This window comes from Ptychodera flava, chromosome 15 (assembly GCF_041260155.1).
Source record: "Ptychodera flava strain L36383 chromosome 15, AS_Pfla_20210202, whole genome shotgun sequence".
NCBI classification, from domain to species: Eukaryota; Metazoa; Hemichordata; class Enteropneusta; family Ptychoderidae; genus Ptychodera; species Ptychodera flava.
In genome coordinates this window covers 12,913,882-12,941,471 of record NC_091942.1, presented here as the reverse complement: position 1 = coordinate 12,941,471, position 27,590 = coordinate 12,913,882, and the positions used below count along the sequence as shown (strand labels likewise).

Below are 27,590 nucleotides of genomic sequence, written 5' to 3'. Positions count from 1 at the left end.
TCAATCTTTGTTACAGTGAATGAAAATTTTCTATTTTTGTATTAAAATTGAAAAGTGTGCTTGCTTAAACAATTATTTTAGATGTAACTGATTAGATTACCCCGGTGTAATTATTGCTGTCAATGATAATAATTACACTTTTGTAATTACAAAAACCACTATCATCATCATCATCACATCATCATTATCACAATCATCGTCGTCGTAATCATCATCATTTTTATCGCTGTCTTTAAAAATTTCATCTTTATTGTTGTTTTTGTTTTCGTCGTCGTCACCATCATCATCATCATAGCAAATTGTTTTGTTGTCGTAATCATCACCATCATCACCATCATAATCGTCATCATCATCATCATCATCATCATCATCTCATCATCATCATCATCGTCATCGTCGTCCTCGTCCTCGTCCTCGTCGCCAACGTCATCGCCGTTTCATCATCATCATCATCATCATCATCACCATCATCATCATCATCGTCATCATCATCATCATCATCATCATCATCATCATCATCATCATCATCGTCATCAAACTCCTCGTCGTCGTCATCTTTTTATCATCACCATCATAATCATCGTTATCATTTCTGGTGTTGGTGATTTTTACGAGAAAAATAAACAAACGATCAACACTTGTTTCGACCTGTAAATCATAAAATCTTCTATTTTTCAAACATCACGCGGCACCTGTGGCATTCTGGAAACTCGACAAATTGCTCATCTACGTTTCAAACCCACTGCAAATTTGTTATCGATTCACCAAAACCCTCATAAGGGAAGATTTCAGATTCAATACCATAATGGCTTTCATAAATTTCTCTCTCCGCATTCTACCAAATGTTTCGCACGAGGACACCGCAGTAATGTATGCTAATTGAGGAGCTAGCAGTAGACATGCGGAACGCCCATATACAGCCACTTACTCGCAGCGATCTGCATCCGATCCCAGAATGAATGAGCCGGTCTCATTCCCACGCTGTTTTTTTCACTTCGCGCCGTTAAGTGTGTGTCATTTTTTTATTCTGGTCGAGAAATATAGCATACAAACTCTGAAATATCGCACTTAAATTTCAACACATCAGATCTGGATTTTAATACGGATGCGATATTCCTCAGCACACGACATCGGATTGGCGGCAAAATCGCTGTATAGATTGGGGGAAAAGAGACGGCCCGGGTGCGCATGAGCATCAGAACATATATTCAAGTCCGGCTCTTACGCCAGAGAAATTTTTCAGGGTTTTCCAACAACCGTACCCGCGAGATAGATGTATATCAAGTCACATACTAATACCTGTGTGCCATGGCTCGTTCTTGTAACAGTAAGAGGGTGTTGATGTTCCTAACTGGTGTGTGCACAGCTTCTTCAGTAATCATGCTCACCATCGCGCTGGCTACGGACTACTGGGTGCTCACCAAGGAGATCAAGAAACACGAAGACGACGATAATGCCAACAAAACAACGACAATCATAGAAGACACTATAGGACTGTGGAGAAGTTGTCGGAAGATTAGTAAGTAACTGGGTCATAATCTCAAATTATTTATTTAATTTGGGGGGGGGGGAACAATGGCCATATTTGAAAAATAAATAGAGGCAACGATCGGTGATTTTGACAAATGCCCTCAGCTCCTTCGAGGGTTTCTGTGTATACCTGCCAGGCTTGAAAACTTAAACATTATACGATGCCCATGCATTTTCCTTTGCGTGCTATAATATTAGTTTTTGTATAAAACAACCATGTCCTAAAATGTTGGGGTTTGCGACGGTTCTCGAACCGACAAGTTTTTTATTTCGGTGTTCCGGGGAAGAGCGTGTGATATTGACATTTCTGGCTTTTGACGTCAGAGCGTGCGGATGGCTCTGATTTCCAGTAATGGTGTATTTACAGTGAAAGGGATCCGACGAAATCCGATTACACGTACACTGTCACATATCTGTTGTACATCAGATGTCCCTGCAACTATCGCGTGCTTTGTACTGGCGGCGGCGTAAATTAGCCATCAATTCGAACTGTGATTGTATATAAAATGGGATAGAATAATATTTGTGTTTGAAGAAACAAGCTGAACTAGACATGAATAATATATATATATATATATATATATATATATATATATATATATATATAATGTTTATACATATTAGAAAGGCCAGATGTGAACTGTGATTGTATATAAATGGGATAGAATAATATATAATAATTTTGTTGAAATAAGCTGAAATTTACACGAATATATATACACATTATATATATATATATATATATATATATATTATATATATATATATATATATATATATATATATATATATATATATATATATATATATATATATATATATATATATATAATGTGTGGATATATTAGAAAGGCCAGATTTGAAATGTACTAGACACGAATATTTATGATATTATACAACGTATCTGTGAGCCAATCAACGTAAGTTGCCCTTTGAACTTGTTATCAAAAATCTGAACATGTTCACACGCCGGCGATTATGGTTGCGCCTGCAATTCCGAAAAAAGTGTAATATTTTTAATTTTGTTTTTAAATAACATCAGCTTTTGACAAGCTATTACACGATCGTTTCTTTTTTTTTGCAAAAAAAAAAAAAAAAACCCGATGTGTAAGGACATTTGCAGATGAACGTATTTACGTTGGCACGTAGTCTACCGAGAAAAGAGCTGAGTTCTCCTGTTTGAATATAGATTACACAAAAGTCTACCCAAGGTATTTTTCTCTCATTGTCAGGCTTAACGGCTTTCAGAGAATCAAGACATGTCTTTGCACAATCTGTCACATGCCATATCTCGCGCAGGGCTTTGTAAATCGCGGCAGCACAGCACTACCATACCCGCGCAAGAGCGCGATAACCAATGTAATTATTACCCGACAAAAGACGCGAGGTCGTGGCATTTCCGCGAGTAAAAACGGAATATTATAAAATTTTGCGCTGTCTTCGAGTGAAAAGGGAAGGCGGTGGACGCAATTTAACACGGTATTTGGAATCCATTCGTGATCAATAATTATGAATACGAAAACGGGTAAATTTAATAATGGCTCCAATAGCCAGCGGTATGATTCACAGTGCTGTGAAAGCCAAGTGTAAACAATAGAGCGGTAACGAGAACGTCCAAATCACGCTAAATCAATAGGATCAATTATTCATGAATGCGACGGGATTGGGATCAATTTACTCAAATTTACGTCGCTATAATAACTAGGTGTTGTTTTAGTTCATCAATTACGCTGCGTAATGGCGCATTCGCCGGTAATTACGCGCTCTTCTGTCGTTCATTTCAAGATTGCTTCCCCCAGCTGCAATGTCAACAAATTGCATTATCAAGTATAGCTGAGTACGCGTTGCTTTTTACATGCATTTCATTTACAACGGATGACCTCACCTCACCGGTAATATGGTACTGGCTGAAAACAGTTTTGAAACGATGCGACTCATTTATATTACGCGGTCATGTCTTTTTCTATAAAAAATATAAATCAGAGCTGCAACTGAATGATACGGCGATTTACATCTATGAATGCATGGAGGCATGTTTGAGGCCAACCTACGGGACTATCATGACAAACAGCCCCACTGTTAATAGGAAGTCGTTCGTTCTTTCAAAATGACAGCTATAAATACCACCACACCGACAAAGATCGGAGTACGCCGTTCATCGGTTAGATACCGTAATTTACCCAAAACAAATACTTACTAAAGATACTGAACAGGCTACTGTGTAAAGAATAACGCGAATGATGACCGTACAGAACGCTGAAAAGCATTTAATTATCATAATACCTTTCAAAATCACGATCCGGACATCCATAAGAGGCCGTGCTGACCTTTGATCCGACCCGACGTGGATCAATGTTACTTTATATTATTCCCTCACAAGCGGCAAAAAGTGACAATAGGACTTACTCCGAATCATACGACCAGGAAAACCCGTCATAGCTAGATGTAAAGAAGGTATGGAGTGCCAAATTCGGTAATTAAACAATAATGAGATTCCAAGAGATTTTGAAACCATCCGTATTAATAATATACACTGCACTCTTCAAGACGACACAGAACATTTTAGCGAGAGGAAACCTGTAAAATTGTATTTCATTTGCTGTTCGTTCGCCGGACGATAAGGGATATACACCACAGTACAGCTACACTAGCATTATTGAGGTGAAAACCATTGAAGCTGTCACAATCGGGGCGTCTGATTTACCGAGGTCAAAGGTCACATCAGATAGGTCCATCAAGCGAACAAGGTATAAAAATCCTAGTCGGGGATTTAGAAAAGTGGATGAAAAGTAGACATAAGTAATATCAGTGTCATTCCAGGGCTTGTAAGTTCATCCATATTGATACGGGTACTCCTGCTTTTATCGGTAGACCAGCTTAAAAACGCAGTTTATCAGCTTCCACTTCTCGTAGTGCGTCACCGAACAAGACTGCCTTCAGTCCAATTATCCCGACTCCATTTTGAGATGCGTAAATCAAATCGGCAGAAAAGGGAAAAAAAACATGTATACTGCACTTTCTTATCTGTGCTATCAGTGATTGCAAACATGGTCGCCCATGTCAGAAGCGGAAACAGCTCCCTAAGTGGGGCAATACAGCACTTTTATCGCGATTTTGCCCGGGCATGGAGTGATGTATGGCCATGTGACTGTGGCAAATTACCAAATGTCAGGAATAGTTGATATGTCAATTAGATGACGTTGTATAAATACGATTTATACTTGGCGTACTCTGTTACACATTTTTTTGCTCCCTCTTCGTTCAGTCGTACGTTCTTGTCCAGCGTCGCGTTTTACTGCCACCGTAAAACTGGTTTCATTGTTTTTCATTTCCTTACTCAAATAATTAAGACATACTTTCTCATTTTTCTTTGTTACTGAGTTGACATGTCGAATAAATTAAGTTTATTTCGATATCCATATAGGTCTTTTACAATTCACATCCTCGTTCAAGCGAAAGTAGCACTCAAAGCTTTTGAGAAAAGTACCGTCTTCTTTTTAACTATTCTGCATTTCTTAATTAAAAACGTTAGATTTCAGAGTTGTTAGAAAGCAAGGCAAAGAATGTTTCACGTCGTCTTTGTAGTAAACCATTATTGTAAAACAACGGACTCTTTAAAGTTTCAAGATACACGCAGGCCATTTGCGAGTAGTTTAAGATCAAAAATTGTGACCCTTTGTACATTGACATCAAAGCCGTGGTGTTTTTAACGCTTGAAGCCAATGGTGTACCCCGGGATGGAATGAACACGTCAGTTAACAAGCTTTGCAGTCACCATTAGGGAATAAGGACACCGTACAGACATATATCGAGGTCATGACCCTGGCTATGCAAATATCTATATTTACGTATTTGCTAAAATCTACCGACTCCGACTGTCTGCTCTCATAAAATTGAAAAGTCACGGCGGCTCTCCCGGACTCCAATTTTCATCAAAGTCGTTCCTCCGGTGTATATATAGGAGCTGATTCTTGGTAAAATTGCTTTATATATATCTCTCTCGGCATTTTCCCATATGCATTTGACGAGATTATTTGGTAGAGCTGCCAATCACAATAAATGGAATCACAATACAAGACATATAATGGCAGAGTCTTAATTGGTTTCCCGGAAGGTAGTCCTATAATGTGCTCACTGAGTTGATTTAACCCGAACACTGTAGAAAAAACAACTTTGGAAGGCAATTTGACAGTTTGACATGAGGGCATCTAGTGATGATAAAAACCAATAATAACGTTTTCAGTAATTTAAAACCTGGAGTGCCCCCTTCTCCTAATAGATCGCTGAAAACTCTCAGCGTTGTTGCTATGCCGAGACAAAAGGTTTGTGTTGACTGTGCGTCAGAGACAAAGATAGAATTTTTCTCTCTTAGACAAACACCGAGAAACGTCAATTTGAAGTGAACGCATCCGTTTTGTCAACTCCCGTGACACATGACCTTTCGAAATAACCGAAGAAGAAGGTTAAAAAGTGAAGCAATTGCATCAGAACAGAATAGAATCCAGTCTAGGGAGGTCATCTTGTTTAATCTTATCTTGGAATTAGCGGCAAACAAGTATCGTACATGTTATCTCAACATACGTCAGTGTGTGTGTCTGGATTGACTTGGACGTAATTTCTGCTTACATTATCTATGAGCACTGTTTAATATGCGTCCCAGAAACCCACTTGCATTTAGTCTGCAAAATTACTAGAGTTTACTCTCGTATCATTCAAGGTCTTTTTATTGTTACAGTAATTTCCGAATGATTTATATAGAGTGATATTCTCTTTATTGTAGTTATTCCCCAGTCTCGTAAAATCTCGTTAATGGTGACCAATGACCTCTATTTTCCTGTTCGGTCGAGAACGTTTCCACTCGAGGTAAATTGAACATATTACATTGATGGGAAATTATAAACGTGAAATGATTAGGAGAAAAGTTTTTGCAGTGTTCTGAATTAACCTTTTCAGTGAAATATTACAATTCGTACTCCGTGGGAACAGTCTGTGTTGCTCTGGTTACATTTTGCATCAGGCGCTTGAAATAAAATTCTTTGTTTGCCATAGTTTTCAGAGAAAATTAAGAATACAAACACAATGTTCACACTATTACAAATAAAATATTATTTTTCTAAAAGAAACCAAATTAAAACTGAACTTATGTTAATACACTTGTGAATTTTTTTCTGTGTTTGTTTTTCCCCCTGGCTGGCTGGCTGGTAGGTTTTTCAAAAATCACAGGACGGCAAACAAATAATTTTCTTAAAGTGGCCTCATCACTCGTCAAATTATTGGCAAACTCCGGTTCGAGTTTGGATTTGTTGTCAAGTTTATTTGATCTTGAGCATATTATCATATGAATTGAATGAGTCAACTTCGGAAGAAAGTGAAATCTTTTCTTTGTTGCCTGTAAAGGTCTTGGTCAAGTACGTGACAAGAATGCCATCATCTAAGATTGAAACAAACCTTTCCGTGCTCAAACAGTAAATTTCATGTGAAAGATTAGATAATATTGGTTTGCTGGCGACAAACTAATCCAGAAATTAAGTGTTTCTGTCGAAACCGTATCTTGATTTTACGACATACCAACTTTACGACATTTAGTCGTAAATTTTCTCGGCGTATCACTTCGACCACTTTCCGATAAACTATGTATCAGTAGCTTTCTTTTATAGTTAATGCTTTGGACAACATGTGCGTGTTAACATGATGAGTGTATCCCCGGCTCTGTGTGTATTCATGCTTTCTCTTTCAAATTGGCACTGGTGTACGGACATTACATCGTGCATCTATCTGTTGGCTTAATCACAGTCCTCGTGTGTTGATCTGTACGTTCCCTCGTGACTCTCGTGGATATTTTGCACTGCACGTACGATGCAACTGCCCATGCATGTGTGACGCTGTGCGCATATGCACGGCAAGTTGCGTTACTAGGTCACTCACTGTATGTGAAAATGTGAGGTGCTACGTGTCGCCCAAAATTTTAAATTTGCGGCTGTACCGAAATTGTAACCACGGCCGAAGTAGCTTCCACCAAAGTGCCTTTGGCAAAGTCTTGCAGTGATTGAAAAGCGACAACACTGATGAACTGTGAACTTACATCAAATGATGAATTCGCTTCACGGTTGCTTGGCATTATGGCCAATTTCTCGGAAGCGGCAGTGTTTATCAACGCAAAGCCACGCAGCCGCAGACGGGACGACCCCCTCCCTTTAACTATACGTTGTATATGACTGCGTGTATGTTACAATGGCGCTTTATTCATATCTCTATGCTATTGCGAGTACCTCAATGTATACGTGTGTGTATATGGCCATGTCAGCGTGTGCCCATGACACTGTGACTGTGATTCTGGTCACAGTCAATTATATCGGTGGCATTGTTTTTATATCTGTGACTTAATCAGAGGTTGTGTGTTAGTGTGACACAATATATTACTATGATACCGAATAAGAATATCCGTGACAGTGCATTTATGGTAAGTATTTAGTTATAACCTCTACATTTGTGACATCTGAATGCACACTGTGTGATAACCCGTGTAAAAGGTGTATGCAATCAAATGTGTATTACCTATGTGTCCTATCTATGAAATTCTATATGTCAATTGCAATTATTGTTGTTTGTTTGTCTGTTTGTGGCTCCGCGCTTACAATACCACTATGTATAAATCCCTGTTTATCTGTGGCATCGCGGCTGTTGCCGTTTCCATGACACTGTCTCTGTATCCATGGCGATGTCTGTACTCTTTGCTCTTCTTGTATATCTGCAGCATCATGTGTCTCAACGGCACTCTGTGCAACTGCAGCGGTGTCTCTCTTACATTGGCTTGTTTTCGCTACTTGTAAAGTGGTAAGCCGGCAAACTCGTCTCTTAGCAACACGCAAATTGTGATCCCACAGGATGAGCAGGACAGATGAGTCGATATGGCCATGCATTAAAGTCGAAAATATGTGATCAGTCCCGGAGCCGTGCATTATCGAGATGGATTTCTGGGAATCCATGTTGCATAGTAAAACCAAGGACATCTCGACTGGCACGTTTGGGTATTGTAATATAATATTTGTGATCGAATTTATAGGAATTCCTAAGATTGCATTAATTTTGATTATACATTATCGTTGATGGGGATTCTATCGAGAGGAAATGGCAATTTAAGATTTATTCAAATTTGCACTGATTACTGTGAAAATGAAAAACAAAACAAATCAAAAACATACTGCGTGTCAAAGGTCAAGTAGCTGTAACTTTTGATGATTTTTTTCTTAAAGTTTTATTTTGCATATTTTTATGGCAATCTTTTGTTCTTCTTCCAAACTTCACAAACTTACTATTTAACTTGCAAACATAGCGACTATACGCTCTGTTAGTGTTTACATTTGAATTCTAGTCCAGAATTCACTTCTCTACAGTCAATAACAATGCAGTTTACACATTCACCGAAGGAGTTGACAAGGCTGAACACTGCATGCGTGTCTCAACATGCTTTGGGGAGTAGAACAAGAAACTGCAGTTGACATTTAAACACAAAAATCGCGAAAAAATTATCAAAAGTTACAGTTACTGGCCCTTTAAAGGTTACTCCCATTAGTTGGTCGTTGTTGCGTATATCTGCCAGCAAGTCACTTTTAATACCTCTGGCTGTGTAAATATCATTCGCACACACAAAAACAGCGATGACATGAAAATAACGTGATGACGTACCACTGCCTTCCAACCAATCATAATCGATGAAATGAGATCAGACCAAACCGACCTGCCTAGCTTCATCTTAACATGAACTGGGAAGAATAACTGTATAAACACGAAAAATGACGTTTCTCTACAATAACCTTTGTTTCCCCTTGCGATTGCCCATAATTTCACATGTCGAATAGCATCCCTGAAAAGTCTCATTTCACAACCGAGCTGTACATTTCACGAAATTAACAACGGTCGGCTGATCAGGACATTGTCGCCTGCAAATTTCGAGACAGCGAGTATACAGTGTTTTTACCGGAGTCTACGTAATCAGCACGGGCGATCCTCTCCACGCCTCTGAGCAAAGAGAAAACTTCGATCAGATCGGCGTTGAAAGCTGTGACACGGTTAACAAACGGTGTACAACGTCACCTTGAACATCGCGAAGTGAATACAAACCGACAACATTTACAACTTTGCTCATTCGTAACCTTGAGAGGAGAAGCGCAGAACTTTAATTATCTCGCTACATGTGATGCAGCGTGTCTAGATGCATCGATGGCGATCTGCCCCAGTTACATACACCGCCTTTGTGCTGTGCACGTGGTTCGCTTTGACTGAAAGCCATACTGTCACAACCACACAGTCCATCGTTATCACACATCATCAAAAGATGTATTTCTTTTGAACAATATGCATTAAAGGTGGAATGCGCCTCGGGGATAGATATCCGGACTCTCGATTTTTTACAATACCTTTCTGATTTGCCGCTTTGTGGGCTGCTTTTGAAGCTCATGGAATAAATACAATTTTCACCGACTAATTTTTGTGAAAATCGAAAACTTTTCCACGTAGAATTTTAACGGGGACGGTGGACATTTTGAATTTCAAATAGCGGCAAATTTCAGTAACGTCATGAGTCATTTGCTCGCTGACCCCTGATTTTTGTCCTTGATTTTGAAAGAGAATGGTTGAAAGTTTGCTTGAGGAAAGTTTGAACAAGGTTTAAGACTTTCACTTTCGATGTCCATACTACCTTAATGCTAATCCACTCTATTTATTGTCAATAGAATAGATTTATTTTTAAATCAAAGGCTTAGCTTCTCTTTGATTCTACGGAATAATCTGAGTACCACGTTAGTGAAAGTTAATCATGACGGAGTGTGAAAGATGGACCTCAGAAGGGGTTTTACCGTTGGTTGCTAGTCAAGAATCTCAGTTTACAAGAACTCATACAAAAAAGAGAGAATAAAATGCGAAATGAGTAGTTCCCGAGTAAAGTATACTCAAATCATGTTTTGTTGTGTGATTATGGATGTATATCGCAAAACAACCGCTTGTCATAGGACGCAGTCTCTATTGCTTTTAAATAATGGTGGAAACAGGATTATATGTCAAAGCTCGATCAGACAGATCACACACTTTTGATCATGACCGTCTCTGCACTGTGAAAATTTCAAGGTCAAACTACATTGAATCATAAAGAATCGACTTAAAAGGTCAGTGAGACACTGCCTTCATGGTCAACATACATTAACTTATAAATGATATGCATGACATACATCATGTACACTAAATCCTCGACTGCATGCAGTAGATTGGACAATAGTGGGTCCACGGCACCAATGATAGTTTGGATATCTGCATCTTGCCGGTTTGAAGTCTCTGTACATTCTTAAAATACCAACTGGGAAACTCACCAACCAGTGAGCTGAAATGAGTCGACAAAAATACCGAGAGAAATATTGACAAGAGTATATTGACATTTGCGGGCATTGTCATTTCAGCACTACAATAATTTAAGTTCATACTTTTCAAAGCAAACATCTCTGATAAGAGAATTTCAGAAAATAAAAGACGGGCATGTTATGAAACAGCTCGATCAGAATGGCAATATGTTAACCAACAAGAAATAGGTCTGTTGAGGTTTTTGTTAATATTATCCCATCGAATAATTCAGAGGCAGTCCCTCGGAGCCATAGCCGAACAACGCAAGGATTCGTAAAAACGATTTCATGAACAGAAACGATATCATGATATCGTACATTCATTGTGCAGGGCATACCAAAGTCACTCTCCTCATTGTTACTGGGAGAGAGAGAGAGAGAGAGAGAGAGAGAGAGAGAGAGAGAGAGAGAGAGAGAGAGGAGAGAGAGAGAGAGAGAGAGAGAGAGAGAGAGAGAGAGAGAGAGAGAGAGAGAGAGAGAGAGAGAGGGGGGGTGGGGTTGAAAAGTTACCCAACACAAATTGATGGTTTTAATATTTTTATTTCATAACGTGAGTCGTCGTGTCTCATCCCTCATCCTAGTCTGCTGTTTCGATATTTTATGCATGAGATGATATGATATTCATAATTTTTTAATGGCAACTTCTAGATGCATACTGGGTTTTTGTATTTTTAAGAATATGTCTGCGACGCGGCGCTTTATGAACTCTCTTTCTTCATTCTATGATTTGTTCATATTCAAGTTTCATCCGTAAGAAAGAGTGCAACTTTATCCAACTGTTTTTTTTTACATAATGTTATTCTGAAGTTCCTTCAGTAAGCAGGATAATCGATAAACAATTACAATTGTCCACGGTACTGTAAATTTGACGTTAATGTATCCCTGCAGGCACACGAAGAATTATTTATGTAAACTATAAATCAGTACTGTACCCTGGATATGTCACAATGGTCAGGAAACCTAAAGGTTGTCGTTTTGAAGTACCGGCATCATTAGAATTCTCGGCGGTGTGCGTGTATTTTCCAGCTGACGTGGCGTAGCCGAGGTCGGCCTAGTTGATGTTCGTCCTAGCAAACCGGACCGGCTAACTTCAGTCAGCCGTCGCGCAGCTTCCGTTTCTTATGCACACTCGAATCGCTCAACCGCAAGAATAGTCCCGTACCTCGCAGCTTTCCAATTCACTGGGTCACGCAGTATGCGACACATATCGATGATACAACGTGTTCTGTTGCATGAATGACGAGGAAACGAGATCAGAAAGCACAATTTCCGATGTGCGAAAAAGGTGTCATCATTTTTTTTTTGATCTTGCAACGGTTGCGATTTTTGTTTATCACTTTATTTATGACAACCATGAATGGATTACGGCCTCCTATGTCGGAAAGTTTTATTCTAATCCAGTCAGAATAATTTATAGATATATATATATATATATATATATATATATATATATTATATATATATATATTATATATATATATATATATATATAGATAGATAGATAGATAGATAGATAGATAGATAGATAGATAGATAGATATATTTAAAAACTATCTACTGTTGATTGACCAATCAGAGTGCTCAATTCAGGGTGTTTTATTTACTCGTGAAGCCTTGGTCACCAAATTCCAGAAACGATTGACAGCGCCGTAGTAAAGTACTGTCCAATCAAAAGTGAACATGTCATATTCTGTAGACATCTGGTACGTTTTTTCCCTAATATTCAAATTTGGTAACACAGCGGAAACCAGCTGCAACATAAAATCTGCGGTGGTACAAACATAAACTAATGTGCCCTAGGGTATTTATAGGATGTTCCATGATATTGGAAGGCTATTTCACAAATAAAGTTTTAATTCATATCCTAAACATGTTACATTGTCAAAGGGGACGGTTGAGCCCTCGTACTCGGGCTTTATCCTATACATATATATTTATATTTATATACATACATATACACACACACAAACATATATTATATATTATATATATATATATATATATAATATATGTTTGTGTATATATATATATATATATATATATATATATATATATATATATATATATATATATATATATATATATATATATATATATAATGTATATATATTAGTTTTTTTTGTCAACTGTGCCCCCTCCTCCCCTCCCACACAAATGCCTTAGTTCAATAAATTCATACTTACCTCTTTAGAAGATGGAAGAGCTTTGTTGGATTTGAGATAGAGTTGGACGGATTACCGGCTATACGTATTTTTTCATTTCACTTCAGTTAATGACTTATGTTTTTTGCTGTTATTTTCACCTTGTAGATAATGGCTTTCCATCTTGTAAGACGATTGATCATTTCCCGGCGGACAAGGTCTCCGACACTTCAGAGAAACCAGGCGACAGAATCTTTGGTAAGTTGTGTGATTTGCTCTTGAATAACATCGAGCTTTATTGCAGAGTTGAACTTTGAGTGTGTGTGTGTGTGTGTGTGTGGGGGGGGGGCTATGACAGTGATCGGCATTGATACTCGAAATGACTCGTATGCGCCTTGGAGACAGATATTTTGACTCTCAATGTTTTCAATTCCCACATACATGTACTTTCAACTCGATTCGATGATACATGAAAGTACTAGAACAAGCAGAACAACACAAATGAAATATCCTGCTGATGAGCATTCACATGATGACATGGGACCAGGCTCGATTAGCTCTAAGCTATTACTCCTGGCTCCAACTTGCCTCTTTCCTCGTCATTGTATACTTTGTATACCTGTATACTTATACTTATATTTGGAATTGGCAATAAAAGTAAAAGTAAAAGTAACTAAAAAATAAATGATCATTTGTTTTCAATACTCATCGTGAAAACAGCGTTCGTGTGTTAAGGTAGAATGCACCTACAAGGGACAGATATTCAGCTCTCAAACTTCAACAATTATTCCAGTTTGGTCTTCTACTTTCGAGGCTCATTTGAAGCTCAAGGACTAATTAAACTTTTCACCAGCTTCTCTTTGTTGAAATCGAAAAAGTTATTTTCCTCCATGGACTTAACACAGGGATGTCGGCCATTTTGAATTTCAAATATCGGTAAATGTTAGGTAATTTGTTTCTCTGACTTGGTATTAAACTTTGCTGGTTGACCCCTAATTTTATCCTTGATTTGTTAAGAGAATGATTGAAAATTTAATTGAGGAAAGTTTGAGCAAAGATTTTAGGTCTTTCACTTTCGAGGCGCATACTACCTTAAAGGTATACAGTCACCTATAATCTAAATATGCCCATATATGGTCAAAGGGGCGTTCCTTGGTATTCAAAATGCCCATGTGAGGGTGCTGTTTTTAAAAAGCTGCCACCCGCTTAAAATCTGTGATTGGTTAGATTTTCTCTTTCCATTGTAACTGTGGCAAAATTGGAACAGGTGACAGTGTACCTTTAAGTATAGAAGGTGTAGTTTGTATATGCTACCATCCCCACCCCCACCCCCGGTGTTTTTTACAATAAGTCATCTCTCTGACATCGTTGGTAACTCAAGCGTTGAAGTGAACATTGCATTGACTTGAGTTTCACGTCGGAAAATGTCACGTCTTGTTGAAATGAAGTACTTCTGTTTTACCTGCACCCTGGAGGTTAAATGTCTCAGAATCGTGACGCTCCAATCAACACGTCATCAAACGGAAATGTCGCGCACACACACAGGATTACACCGATGTATGGGAAATTCCACTCCCCATACACGAACCGCATACGGAATCAGACAACTCGGATCAAATCAACAAAGTTCTTAGAAGAATATCTCTGTAGGTTTACCAAGCGAGCTTCTGCACCTTTGCGAAAAATGGATTATTAATGATCGGAAAGTTCTTATTGAAGAACCGAGAAGCGACATTCCTCCAGGAGTTTATTAGATTCTTCAAGGCAAACAGGCGTGGACTCTGCATAATTCAATTAAGGGGCTGACCTTTTCAAAACAAGCGATGTGACGCCTATCAAGCACATGGGAAGTAACTCGACTAGTGCATAATTGATGTTACATGTACTGAACGCGACGAACTCGCTGTTTGGTGGACGGCCGTTTCAAGCGGCGCTGGCGCACGCGTCGAGCATGCGTAATAGCGATATTGTCGGCGATGTGCACATTTTATGTGCTGTAGCGTAAATACAGATCCACGCCGTAATTTATATGAGCGCCATTAGCTTCGTCTTTTCGTATCGTTGTCTAAACGACACGAAATGACAAAGCAGATTTGAAACTTTCTTTTCGAAGGAAAACATCAAATTTTCTATCACTCATCCTTACAAGCCATACATACTGTATCAGTTTTGATATCCGCGTCAGATTTTCAAATTTTCATGGTCGTATCCTAAAGGTCATTTTCAAAACTGGAAAATATCCTAGACAACTTAGGACACAAGAGAAGACAGACCAAAAAATCAACGGCGAAGAATTTTTATTGCGGTCAATCAGACACGTGAAAGTGCTCGAGGACGAGAAGTGATTGATGTTTCTCCTCTGAAAGACTCGCATTGTTGTCGCTCTCCAAGCTTGACAGAACGACAAATGCTCTCAAAATCTTGATTTCGTTTACAAACCATTTATTTAATGTTACCATATAGCTCACCTAGGACACACAGAGAATTTCAAATCCTGCATCCTTATCCATTAAAAGTACAATGCACTGTTGAAGCAATATAAACCGATATTACCTTAAGTACTGTGCTGAGTTTACACACCCATAATTCATTCCACAATAACGCCCAGATGTAAAAGTCCGATCACGTGAATTTATTGTTAATTCGCGCCATTTAGGACGTACACTGTCATTTTTTCACCCGGAGATGCCTACTGGCAAACAAGTCTACTTATATTAACGTGCAATAATCATTTTCCAATGGTGTGAAAATCAAAAATTGCTTTGTCAGTGGATGGCGTTTGCCAAGGACAGTGCGGCCCCATGGGAAGGAGAACTGTTCTGCCAAGCCGAAACAATTCCTTTCGTAGGCAAAACTGTGCCCCACTTTGCTTGCGGGCGGCTGTCTTATACTTCCATCGATGGCAAAATTCATTCGGATAATACCCTGCACAGTAGTTATATCATAGATTTTTTAATCTTGATATCTTAATTCATTAAAATATTTTGCAATGTATACGACCTTTCGATGCATGGAGGGCAGCTTCTCTCCGCCGATGATTAAGACAGTTCGCGCCTCGAAATTTAAAGCGTTAAATTTTTTCTCAAATTACCCGCAAGGATACTTTGAATAACGGACTTTTTTGAAGTTTTTTTTGAAACGTTTATTTACTATACATGAGCTACAAAATGACCCCGAAAGGTAGTATATCAAACTAGTATTTTAGAAGTTAGAGAGAGTCAGTAAAGCTGCGAATTTTATGCATTATTTTCATTATTTTATTTTCAAACCAAAGTTGTTTCGTGTAAATGTACCATGTGTAGAAGTATCGCTGGTTGCGGATATCATGATTTGGACCATGCCTACGCGTTTTAACAGGTTAAATAATAAACGGGTGCCGCACTCATAAAATGACGCCCAAGGAAAAGTACAAAAATGCAGTATTTCCTGCACATACACATCGTGATCATAAAGGAAACAAGCATAATGCAATTTACTTGAATGCACAACACACGATGGTCAACATTTTGTTGTTGTAATCTTTATTTTCTCTGTTCACATGATTAGTCTTTGAAAATTGCAGGAAATCTAAAATGATGTTTGAATTTACATGCCGCCTTCGACACTTATGACAGTGTTATACACTTTTTTTCAGTTTTTAATGAGTCTTATTCAAAGAAAACTCAGGGATATTTTGAGATCGGTTTATAACATATTCTCGGCTATTGGGGCTTTAATACAGGGATGCTGTATCCACGATGAGTTTATGGAAAATAAATGATCACTACGTATACTGGCTGCTAGGATATTTCACTTTTGTTGTTCTCTTCGTTCAACTACTCTTCATGTATCATCCAAACGAGTTGAAAGTATGTGATGACAATCGCATAACTGTTCAATATATTTTTTTTTCTATTCTATATTCTTTTTTTCTGATCAATTTTTCATGCGTTTCTGTCAACAGACTACATAAGAGCATCAAGTGCCTTTCCAATATTATCCTTGGCTTTGCAATTTGCTGCGACTGTTGTGTGTTTTTGGGCTCACTTCAGAAAGCACAGGCTTCACTTGACACTCACTGCTGGAGTGCTATCCGTCCTAGCAGGTAAGCACGGTGCGCATGCGTACGCATGGAATACTAGTACTACCAATGATTTCCCCATGCGCGGCGAATAAATTTTGTCACCACAAGATAAAAAAAAACGATGACGACAGCATGGACATGCGTGGTGACGTGCAAGATAGTAAGAAGGAAATTTATACCCCACCATCAATATTTATATCTCCGGGGATGAATTTTTCCTGAATGTTTCATTTGCAGATTCTATCTCAGTTATCCAATAGAAGCCGAGTGCATCATGGATGTATGTTTATTGTACCTCTACAAGATATGTAATATTCATGTGGCAGGTTTCGTCAGTCTGCCAGTTTAATTTCAACTCGCTTCACTTGCCTTGCCATACGTCATTTTGTCGTTTTAGTAAAAAAAATCCCGGTGTAAATTAGAATATTATCATTTCCACGTCAGATTTCAAAACGTCTCCGTCAAAATTAACAACAACTCTTGTATTTTATTGTTAGGTTTATGCAGCATTGTCGGCTTGCTCATGTACATCTCCAACGTGAGTGACGAATACGGCAGTAAAGCTCGTCCGAAAAGCGCGTACAGTGACCAAACTTTCTTTTACAAGTACGGCTGGTCGTTCATGCTGGCCGTGTCGTCTTTCACGCTGACGGAGCTCGCCGGCGTCCTGTTGGTTTACCTACACATATCACGCCACAAACACACCATCAGGAAGCACCTGGAGGCACGGACCCATCACGTGGACGAGTACCCGAGACTGCGGTCCAGATCGTGGTCGGGTTCGAAGACGCAAGATCTTTGCCAATCGCTCACTTATAGCCAATACGATTCCAGCACAGCGGAGCTCGGGGATCCGAACGTGACGACGGACTCCACCACTGACTTTTCCATGAGTTTGCTGAACGCTTCGGAGGGAAATTACCTGCCGAAGAGACCAGTTCACAAACAGGATGGGCGCCTGTCGCGTCCGTACTCATTCGAAACTGTTCGTAAGACAACCCCTGTGTGATACGATAGCTGTCCTATCAATATCTTTAATCGACGGATCAACGACTGTTTGGCTAAGGTTTCATGCCCACAGGACGTGATACCCTACAGCGTCGGCGCACTGAAACCCTCCATTTCCGAAAGTCGTGGAATATAGACTAGACTGCTCAGTACATTTCATCCGGAAAAAAAAGGCGAAAGGACCCCCGGGACGGTGATTTTGTCTGAATAATTAAGACTTCTTGCAATTAGAGAGAGTGAGTTGTGGTGTTCCTGACCGAAGGTCACACGAGAAACGTTCAATCCGAAGACATAAATGTACCTATGGATGCCCCGGCCATTACACCTTGACAGAATTGTATCTCTCTACCCGTGTAGCAGATACTGCAGATACTTGTCTTGATTAAAATGGAGCAGGGCGGGAGACGAAAGATGCTGATAGTACAGACCACTTATCGCGATGCGAATGAAAGACGAAGATGTAACTGACTCCGAAATGTTATCTTCACCTCTCTCACTAAACTTACCACTGACATTCCATCGTTGGCAATACTGTCCGATGCCTTCCTTGTTTCGGCCATTTGCAAACGTTTCGGCCATTTGCAAACGCCTCTCCCCTACCCCTTTTCTCGCTAATATCCTTCCCTCTCTCCCCTCTGTCCCCGGACCCTTACCCCCACACTCATCACTCTTTTCTACGTCAGTGTTCCGTTCAATGCTAGTTTTGATGTGGTTAAATTTATGCACATTTTTATAACAAACACTCAAATTTGTAAACGTCTTTCTTAATTTATCACAAACATAGTATAACAGAAAGTCTCTCGTATTCAAAAGCCACTTCCAAAGAGAAGGCTTGATCGAGCTAGGGTCTTGTGGTAAACTAGGCCAACTTTGAAGTAATGTTGTTAGTCCCTGTTTGCCCACTAAGATTTTATCAACGGTAAATCCCGCCTGAGTTTCCGTCGACTGTGACCTAGCCACTTTCGTTATGATTTGTTTGTTTTATCCAACTCTCTGCGGGCAGGAAACGAATGTCATCTATATTTATGGGATTGCTACTTTTTGCCACTGACGTTAAGAAGTAATGCATTCGGTTAACCTTCGGTGACATTTGAAATTATCGGCCGATTCCACATCGGCTAACACTCCGTATGTAAAATTCATGGCGTCATTTTCTCAGACCGTAAAGTCTTATTAGAATTCTGAGTTAGTGGCTGTAAAGCTCACGAGCATTTTGGCGCCCTATAAGCAATAATCCTTCCAGTAGTCAGGGTAAACCACAGTTTAAATTTGTCGGAGATAGATCGTTTTTATATGATTTGCCGTCCTGTGAACTAATCCCGGTAATTGCGTTTTGTGTGACTTTGGTGACCTCAGTGGATGTCGTGTGTCTAGCTCGAAATCACATCACCATGGTGACCAAAATTTTGAGTACAGCCGATATGTATAAACATTTATGTTACCACAAAGTCCCATGGTTCATTAGTTTTTAATCACAATATTGTACTGTCATGTGTGTATTAATTTGCAAAGTCTTTCAACACGATATGGAAAAGATGTTTCAATATTTTACTAATTTAAAGTGTCGTTATGGAACCAGTGTGTTTTCGCCGGTATTTGAAAATGCAGTTGCTTTAGACTATTTTACAGATTAAAGTGAAATGTGTCATTCTTATAACAATGTGTTTTGTTGTCGTCTGTTATCGGAAGTACAGTCTATTTCCCGCTCACTGCGAGATCTCGCGAAGTCGAACTCGAAGTACGAGTAGGCTTTTAGCTTTGTGAAAAACGAAGCCTCGAATAAGAATGAGTATATGAAGTTTACTGATTTTTATGTAAGCCCTAACTCTGTAGATATCCAACTAACCCTCGGCCATCGCGAGACTTGGTCCTCCTCCTCCAAAAGTACGAGATCTCGTCTGTGTTTTCCTGCAGCATATGAAACACTCTCGTTGCCTGCCTGGTGCTTGATCGGTGTTCGTCGAGTACATCTCGCCGACGGTTGGAGATCATTATTAGCCATTTACATTATCCCATCTGACAAGTCCAACACTGCAGAGCGATACAGTCCCTGAGGACTGTGGGATGTAGGAGCAAATATGAACAGCAACCAGAAAAACAGACAGTCTCGCTTCTACTTTCTATGGAAAAAAAACATGAATAATATGTGTAAATATGTCTGCATGATTCTGTTCGGAAGCTCGGTGTAGCTACGCGAATCATATCACAGCGGTTGTCTTGAAGTCGTTTTATCATGCACAACGCACGCTGGCTGAATTTCAGCCGTTCCTCTCGCTCACAGGTATCCCTCTCCGCCCCGTCAATATTCCCGAAAGGTCAAGGTCACATATTATTAGAATCTATCTGAAGAACGCATTGCAAGGTGTAAAAACGCCACAGTGCGTGAAGCAAAGTCTTGATTGTATAGTTCAGTAAACCAAATTCATCTCATGACAAAAAGGTACCTACTTTTGACAAAAGTGTCAAGAATTTGCCTTAGATACGCCGTATGATTACATTATGATGAATGACAATTTCGAATTGGGGAAGCAAGGATACTCATATCCTCCCCTCCCCCTAAAATTTGGTTCTTATTTTCTTTAACTTTCACCTCAATCGAAGCAGGCCCTGTCGATTATAGACCGAACGATCGGAAACACTGTTTGGTTCTATGAATGTGGTCAGTGATATAATGTGTTCCTCCTCAGTCATTGGATCGCGATGGTTATATGAAAAGTAAAAGGAATGAGCATGCGTAATGTTTAGAAGGTATAACGCATGATAGTTTTATCATGTGTTATCCTCCTCGTTTCTGCTAGTTTATTGTAAATTACCTTTCCGATTTTTTAATTCATGCAAACACAAATCCCCCATCACCGGTCCAGAAACGACCATTGTCTAAAGGTGTGAATTACCCATACTGGATGGACAAGGCGTGTTGTGGAGGGTACGTTGGCGTGATCTGGATTAGTCTCAGAATTTGCCAACCCTAGTTTTGTCATCATGGAGATGTGAACGACCTGCTAAAGTCGGGTAAATTTTTGATTCCATAGTTTTCAAAATGGAGTGAAAGTATTCCTAATGTTCCTCTTCAGTCAAGAAAGTCAACTTCGTAATGAAGAAGCCTTTGATCACTCTCATTATTTTATGTTTGATTTCACATCTTTTTTGGATGATTACAATGTAGATATTATGTCGCCCCTTGTTCTCATTGGCACTTGTATGTGCAGTGTACAAAATACCTTGGAGGGACAGGTTTTTTACCAGCTCCAGCTCTGAGAAAATTGACTAACTATGCAGAAGTTTCAAAGGAGAACAAAAGGACTAAAATCGCATATTAAAACAGTCAATGTCAACAACCACTGATGCGAGAAACAGGGATTGAACACTGCCCCTTTGAGACAATTGGAGTCTGTTGAAGGTAACGCAATCGCCAGTTTTACGAAATGGCATATCAACGTCATGGAAAACGAGAAAATATTTTAAGGGATGAAGTAGACGCTTAAATATAAACGTGAACAGCGAAAACAAAGGTGATAACTGCCGTAAAAGACACCAGTGGCGTTTCCAGTCTGACTAGTAACGGATGGATTGAGGTAACACGACGATCCTTTGACCGATGTTAGGAAAAATTACACAGCTCCGTATTGAGGTAGTCTGGCAGAGAGAGAGAGAGAGAGAGAGAGAGAGAGAGAGAGAGAGAGAGAGAGAGAGAGAGAGAAGAGAGAGAGAGAGAGAGAGAGAGAGAGAGAAGAGAGAGAGAGAGAGGGAAAGAGAGAGAGGGGGGGGAGAGAGAGAGGAGAGAGAGAGGGAGAGAGAGAGAGAGAGGAGAGGGAGAGAGAAGAAGATAAAAATGATGATGATGAATCATTACCAGTTTATAAGCGATTCTGCCACAGGAGAAGAGCAAATGATACAATGTCACTGTACAATTTGCGAGTTGCTAACGTGTTCCGTAGAGGGCAGCGTTCAGAGAAGAGACACATAGAGATGGGCTATTCAAGAAATGCTATCTCGAAATTTTCAAGCGTTGTAAGACATGAAAGAGAAGGATGTGTCCCGAACGCGTTCATATATTGATATTTTTGATATTTTACTTGGTGTTCTTTCTAGATAAATGGCCAATTTTTGCATATTAGTCCTTAGTAATTTTGTTCGTTCGCTCGAAACATTCACAGTGACGTAAATTTGTTTCGTTTGCCACATTGTTAGAATAATTTAAGTTTTAAAAAAGGGGACTGTTCCCCCAAATAAGATTATACCGTAATTTTTGAGTAAAGATGTACAGTAATGAGATTAGAACAACAGATTATTGAATGTTAAAGTGTGTTTTATTTCTTAAAAGAAATAAGTCGTCATCGATGCATTCACATTACAGACAGATACTGTGATCAGCTGATTGGAAAAAAGTCTGCAACTTTTCAACTTAGCAACGTAACCGTTTTCAGATGTTATTGTTACTCTCTCATCCAGCGGTTATTATCCTTAAATTTACATTCCTGCTGTTTACGAACATAGGAGAAAACGATGCATTGTTCTCGTTCGGCGTAAGAGAGTTCTCGTCTCAAACGACACTGTGTTTGTTATGGTGTCGTCATGAAGGTCAGAGTTCACAATTTATTTACATATCGGCGATGTCAATTTTGGGTCTGAGTACGGACATACTGCATTCGTAGTCAGTGGCCTTCTTCAGCTTGTCCATTTCGACCTTGGTCTGTGCGTCGATTTCCTCCTGGGTCCATGGACGATACACTTTGGGCCACATTTCCTTTGAGAACAGCTGTTCGTAGAAACCATCCTTGCCGATGCCAGTCTGTACACGGGAAAAATAAAATGTGTATCATTAGTTGTTACGTATAATTTAAAAACCAAAAATATCTACAATTTATGTAAATTGTCTTTATATACAAAAATCCTTTACCAGCGGAACCACTTTTTTGTCTTTATTTAGGTAGATACTAGTTGGGTTTTTAAAATTCAAAATAGGAAAAGGAAAGTCAGTATTAGATTGGCAAAATTGGATCGAAAACTTTAATAGACGACTGTCTTAATAAGAGGCAGGTTTTTAAGTTGCTACCATAGTCCTGAACTTATGTGACATGTATTGTTTCCTTGTTGCCAGCGAGGCTGAGACGCAGGTCAGGTCACAAGCAGTATGCCAGTCTCAAATTAAGTGGAAGTAAGATTTTTTCTGAAGTAGGAAATTTTTACATCAAAGCAGTCAATTTGTCGCGCAACTGCAATGGTCTTTAGGACTTTGGTACACTTTTGCGAGAGAATTCGGCAAAAAACTAATCGGTACTTACATGACGATGGAACAAGTTCTTCAGTTTGTTGATGTATCGTTCGGGGTTCGTGTCGCCTTCGAAGTTTCGTGTGTCTGCACGGACGACCAGCGATCCACCGATGTAGAGTTCCTCCACCATCTCGCCTTCCTTGAAGACCCTGTACACGGCTTGTGGGAATGGTGAACACTTGCAGTTGGAGACATTGGCGTCGCCTGGAGTGAAGAACTCTGTGGCCTTCAACTCTGGGTATCTGCAGAGTAAATGAAATGATACGTGCATTACGACATTTGTCTCACGAAAACAATTTAGTGACAACTGGGCTGTGAAATTTTTTTAGACCAAGTACTTAAAGGGAAACTGCCGTCGGAACTGCGTCTGTGCGAGTTTCTTGTTTACAAATAATATATTTCCTGCAGGATATCTAGATGCACCTCATCATCATAGCTGCAACATTTAAATTATACGACGCAGATTATGATAGACATGTTCTTCAATCACCATCGTACCTTGGATACAGTGTTTACATTGGTCGTATGGGTCCCATACGACGTTTGAGCGCAGTTCCGACGACAAAAGATCTTTCGCCGAAGGACAAAATGCAGGTGTTTTTCATGCTATTATAATCGATAAGGGATACTTACTTGGCAATGGTATCTTCTATGGTGCAAATGATCGCTAGTTTTGTCTTCTTGAACCAGTCTTCCCCTGTAACCCAGGCTTGGGGAACTTCCCGGATGTATTCTACCTTGTCTTCGTCCTTTTTGACGAGGATGACGTCACACAAGAATCCCTGTCCCATCTGATAGAGGGCAGACACTACGCTGACGTGCTCTGAGATAAAGAGAGAGAGAGAGAGAGAGAGAGAGAGAGAGAGAGAGAGAGAGAGAGAGAGAGAGAGAGAGAGAGAGAGAGAGAGAGAGTGGGGGATGGTAGGTTAGTAGTTGTTTTTAAGGTGAAACTTGTAAAAAATTCGTAAATTCGTGCTGCAAAATGTGGACATGTGTACGTTGTATGAACTTCAGAGAAAATGATGAAAAATAGCGAACGTGACGAGTAGTTTTAACAATATCGGAGGTGGAGCTATAGAACGAATTTTCTTACTTATGGCCCAGGTGCAGACTTCCTCCTGGTCAATTGGACTGAACACTTTTCTTGGCAGGTCATTTCCGTCATATGTGAAGTTCAGCATGTTGGCGAGCGTGCGCACATTGTAGCGGAAGCCGTGGATGAAACCGGAAGCCGCTCGTCTGTCACGTGCCTGCATGGCTGTGCCAATGATGTAAAGATCCTTGACGGTGGTCTGCCAATGGGCGTCGATGACAGGATACTTGCCTTCGGTGTGTGTTTCTGATTGAGAGAAGGCGGGAAGAGTTGAGTGTACATGCTTGCGTTATCCGAGAAATACCGAGAAAAGGCGAGGTTTAGTGTCTTGATTGTCGACATGTCGATCATTTGTCAAAAGTGTCATTGATTACAGTATTAGCCTAGCACTGTCGAACCGAAACTATATAGCTAGTAATAACGTTGATTGCATCAAAGTGTCTTCTGTGAAACGATTCCGCTCATAAAAAAAACGTTTTCGTTTATCGTAATGTCACAATTGTATCTGGCCACTTGGTATCACTTCATATTTCTCGCCGTTGGAAAGTGTAATTAAGAAATAGCCTGGGTACAGGTTTTTTACCATTGGTTTTATTTTAACCTCTCAAGTCTAGTCTATTTTACCGAATCTTACCTGGTGTGCAGGTATCATCGAACATTCCGACATTGATGAACTTCCATCCGGTGCAGGAGATGATCTTGTCGTATCCACTGGTGACGAAGCGGCCAGTGCCTGGAGGATCCCAGTTTGGAAGGTGCATGTCGTACTCGATGCTGAATTTACCGTCGTCCGTCTTCCAGACTCTTGTAGCTTCACATTTGCGCAGGGCGTGGAGAGATTTCAGGTGGTACATGTCGAGGACGTTGTTGTTGACGGCTCGGAGATGGCCCACAAAGTGAGTATCCCAGGCGAACTTGACGGGATGTCTATTGAACATGTGAATCAAACCTGCGGAGCCCGCGAGATGGTCAGCAACCTGCAACGTTTAGGATGAACAAAAATAAGAAATGTTGAATCAAATATTTTAATGATTGAAAGCTATCACTCCGAAATTCGTAACTTTTTTACTTTCTGTGCGAATTGAGAGAAGTCAACCATCGCAGTCTGAGAACTTAGTCATAAGTAGTCGCTAGGTGGCGCGCTACTCACCTCAAAGGCACTGTTTCCACCTCCGAGGATGCAAACTTTCTTGTTCTTGTATTCCTCTAGATCCAAGGAATGCTCCTGGTACGAGTCCATGATCTCGACCCCTTCAATCATTGGATTGTGTGGCAGAATTGGACCGGTCCCAACCATCAACACACGGCATGTGAGGGTGTTGCCCTTTTCGTCTGTCAGGGTGAACTTGGACTTAGACTTGTGTCCGTCGTCCATGTCTTCCCTGTGCACGTTGACGATGTTGGTGTTGTACCTGATGTTCATCTTGTATTTGTCGCAGAAATCTTCAATGTACCTGTGTATCAGAGAGAATCGCCAAATTTGTCAGGAAGAAGGGCAACTGTGGTTAGGATTATATTATACGAAAGATAACGATATATCATACGAGGTACGAGGTCATAATGCTGCACTGCGACATTCGAAGTGTCATCACCGACAAACAGAATTTAGCGCTACTAACTTAAAATCTATGAAAATGATCAATAACTGGCGAAATGGGGTGATATCATGTGTACAGAAATTGACCTGAAGTGTTGACTTTACGAGCAGAATCGGAGGCATGAATTCACACAGATCACTGAAAAGGGACCGTGTTCTTTTATAATATTTCTTCACGTCCCCATGGTTAGATCTCTACAGCTCCTCTTTCAGGAAGGGGCGGTGTCAGAAGACGCTGAGTTAGGTAACTGAGTGAAGTTAACCAGTCAGAGAGGCACTTCCCCTCCATAGATAGTGGAGTGGAACCACCTAGTCTGGCGCGTCTTCTCGGGTTGCGATGGGAGAGGCCTTAGAAAAGGAACCGCTCCACTTTCGGAGCATCGATTAATCGATGTATTGCATTGCCTTTAGCAGAAAAAAATAAACTAAGTGCGGTTACTTGACAAGAGCCCGGCATCGGGAAAAGTTCCTCGGTGTAATCGGTAAATAGAAGAGGATCATCGACTTCATCGTTCACCAGTGAATTCCAGTCGTGGCGGAGATTAAACTCGGCTTCTGGAAACACGTTGTATTTCTTGTTGATAGAGATCAGCGTGCGGTGACGAGGATATTTGCGGAAGAATGATCCCGGGCCGTCGGCTCTCTCGACCACCAAGTAATCCATGTTCAGTCGCTTCATGTTGTAGGAGATCTGCACACCGGCTGGACCGGCACCAATGACGATGTACTCGTAATCTGTCGGGAATAGAGGAAGACAGTGAGGAACTGAAAGTTTCCAATGCACTTGAATGAGATTTGCTCTCATCCATTCAATCGATCTCTGAGTTGGTGTCGCTCGTCGCTGTGCATCACAGACACGGTACTCAATGGTGCACTGAGCTTCGAGTTGCAAGTACACAAGACCAAGTTTAGCGAAGTCGTTTAGAAACCACGTTATGTTAAGTATCGTGAACTTACCTGTTTTTGTAGCCATGTTGAAATATTGCCGTAGCAAATCTGAAAATTCAAAGAGGTTAAAATGTTATTAAAATTTATAAAGAGTTGCTACAGACTGAATTTATCAATTTTTCTTGCCAATGAACAAATAGCTTCGTATGTTCTGACACTAGATTTGCAATAAGAAGCAGATGAAAAACACTTTTGATTAGAACAAAAACTTACGATATGAAACTTCCACTAAAAAGGATTCAGCAATCGCCCTTTTCAGGGCGGGTACGAACCTGCAAACTGAAGACAGTGAAGGAGATACCGCTGGCAGAGACGAGTCTGAGAGTGGAACTACCTGGTGCTATGAATGGTAAGCCTTAAGTAGGGTCTCTAATTTATTCATGCCAAAATGGGCGGAGCTGACACTAAATATAGGTGGATCCCAAGAGATATTTACCTCGTGAATAAATTGACCAATCAGACAACAACGCGCTTGATGAGACAATAGATAGGTGAACGTAATGGGGCGATAATCTTGGGAGCGTTTACTCAAGCCATTGCTATTGT

General features: G+C 40.0%; 2 protein-coding genes across 3 annotated transcripts in view; one reads left to right on the top strand and one right to left on the bottom strand.

The window, feature by feature from the left end:
- LOC139151189 (voltage-dependent calcium channel gamma-7 subunit-like) overlaps positions 1 to 19,791 on the top strand; it is a 28,975-nt gene extending 9,184 nt beyond the window's left edge. The window contains exons 2-5 of one of the 2 annotated variants that reach the window (XM_070723788.1): positions 1,329 to 1,519; positions 13,229 to 13,318; positions 17,004 to 17,144; positions 17,621 to 19,791. In XM_070723788.1, the coding sequence (XP_070579889.1) occupies positions 1,329 to 1,519; positions 13,229 to 13,318; positions 17,004 to 17,144; positions 17,621 to 18,132 (934 nt within the window). In that variant the 3' untranslated portion in view covers positions 18,133 to 19,791. Of the gene's footprint in view, positions 1 to 383; positions 1,520 to 13,228; positions 13,319 to 17,003; positions 17,145 to 17,620 lie in introns of those variants that run through there. The other variant, XM_070723789.1, reaches the window with a different exon arrangement.
- Positions 19,792 to 22,419: 2,628 nt separating this feature from the next.
- Positions 22,420 to 27,405, bottom strand: LOC139151188 (FAD-dependent oxidoreductase domain-containing protein 2-like). The gene is made up of 9 exons (XM_070723787.1): positions 27,317 to 27,405; positions 27,054 to 27,092; positions 26,536 to 26,831; positions 25,650 to 25,953; positions 25,134 to 25,476; positions 24,500 to 24,745; positions 24,040 to 24,229; positions 23,417 to 23,648; positions 22,420 to 22,923 (listed from the first exon to the last, which is right to left on the bottom strand). The coding sequence occupies exons 3-9, from the start codon at positions 26,604 to 26,606 to the stop codon at positions 22,732 to 22,734; spliced, it is 1,578 nt and encodes a 525-aa protein (XP_070579888.1). The 5' UTR covers positions 26,607 to 26,831; positions 27,054 to 27,092; positions 27,317 to 27,405; the 3' UTR covers positions 22,420 to 22,731.
- Between the last annotated feature and the right edge of the window lie 185 nt (positions 27,406 to 27,590).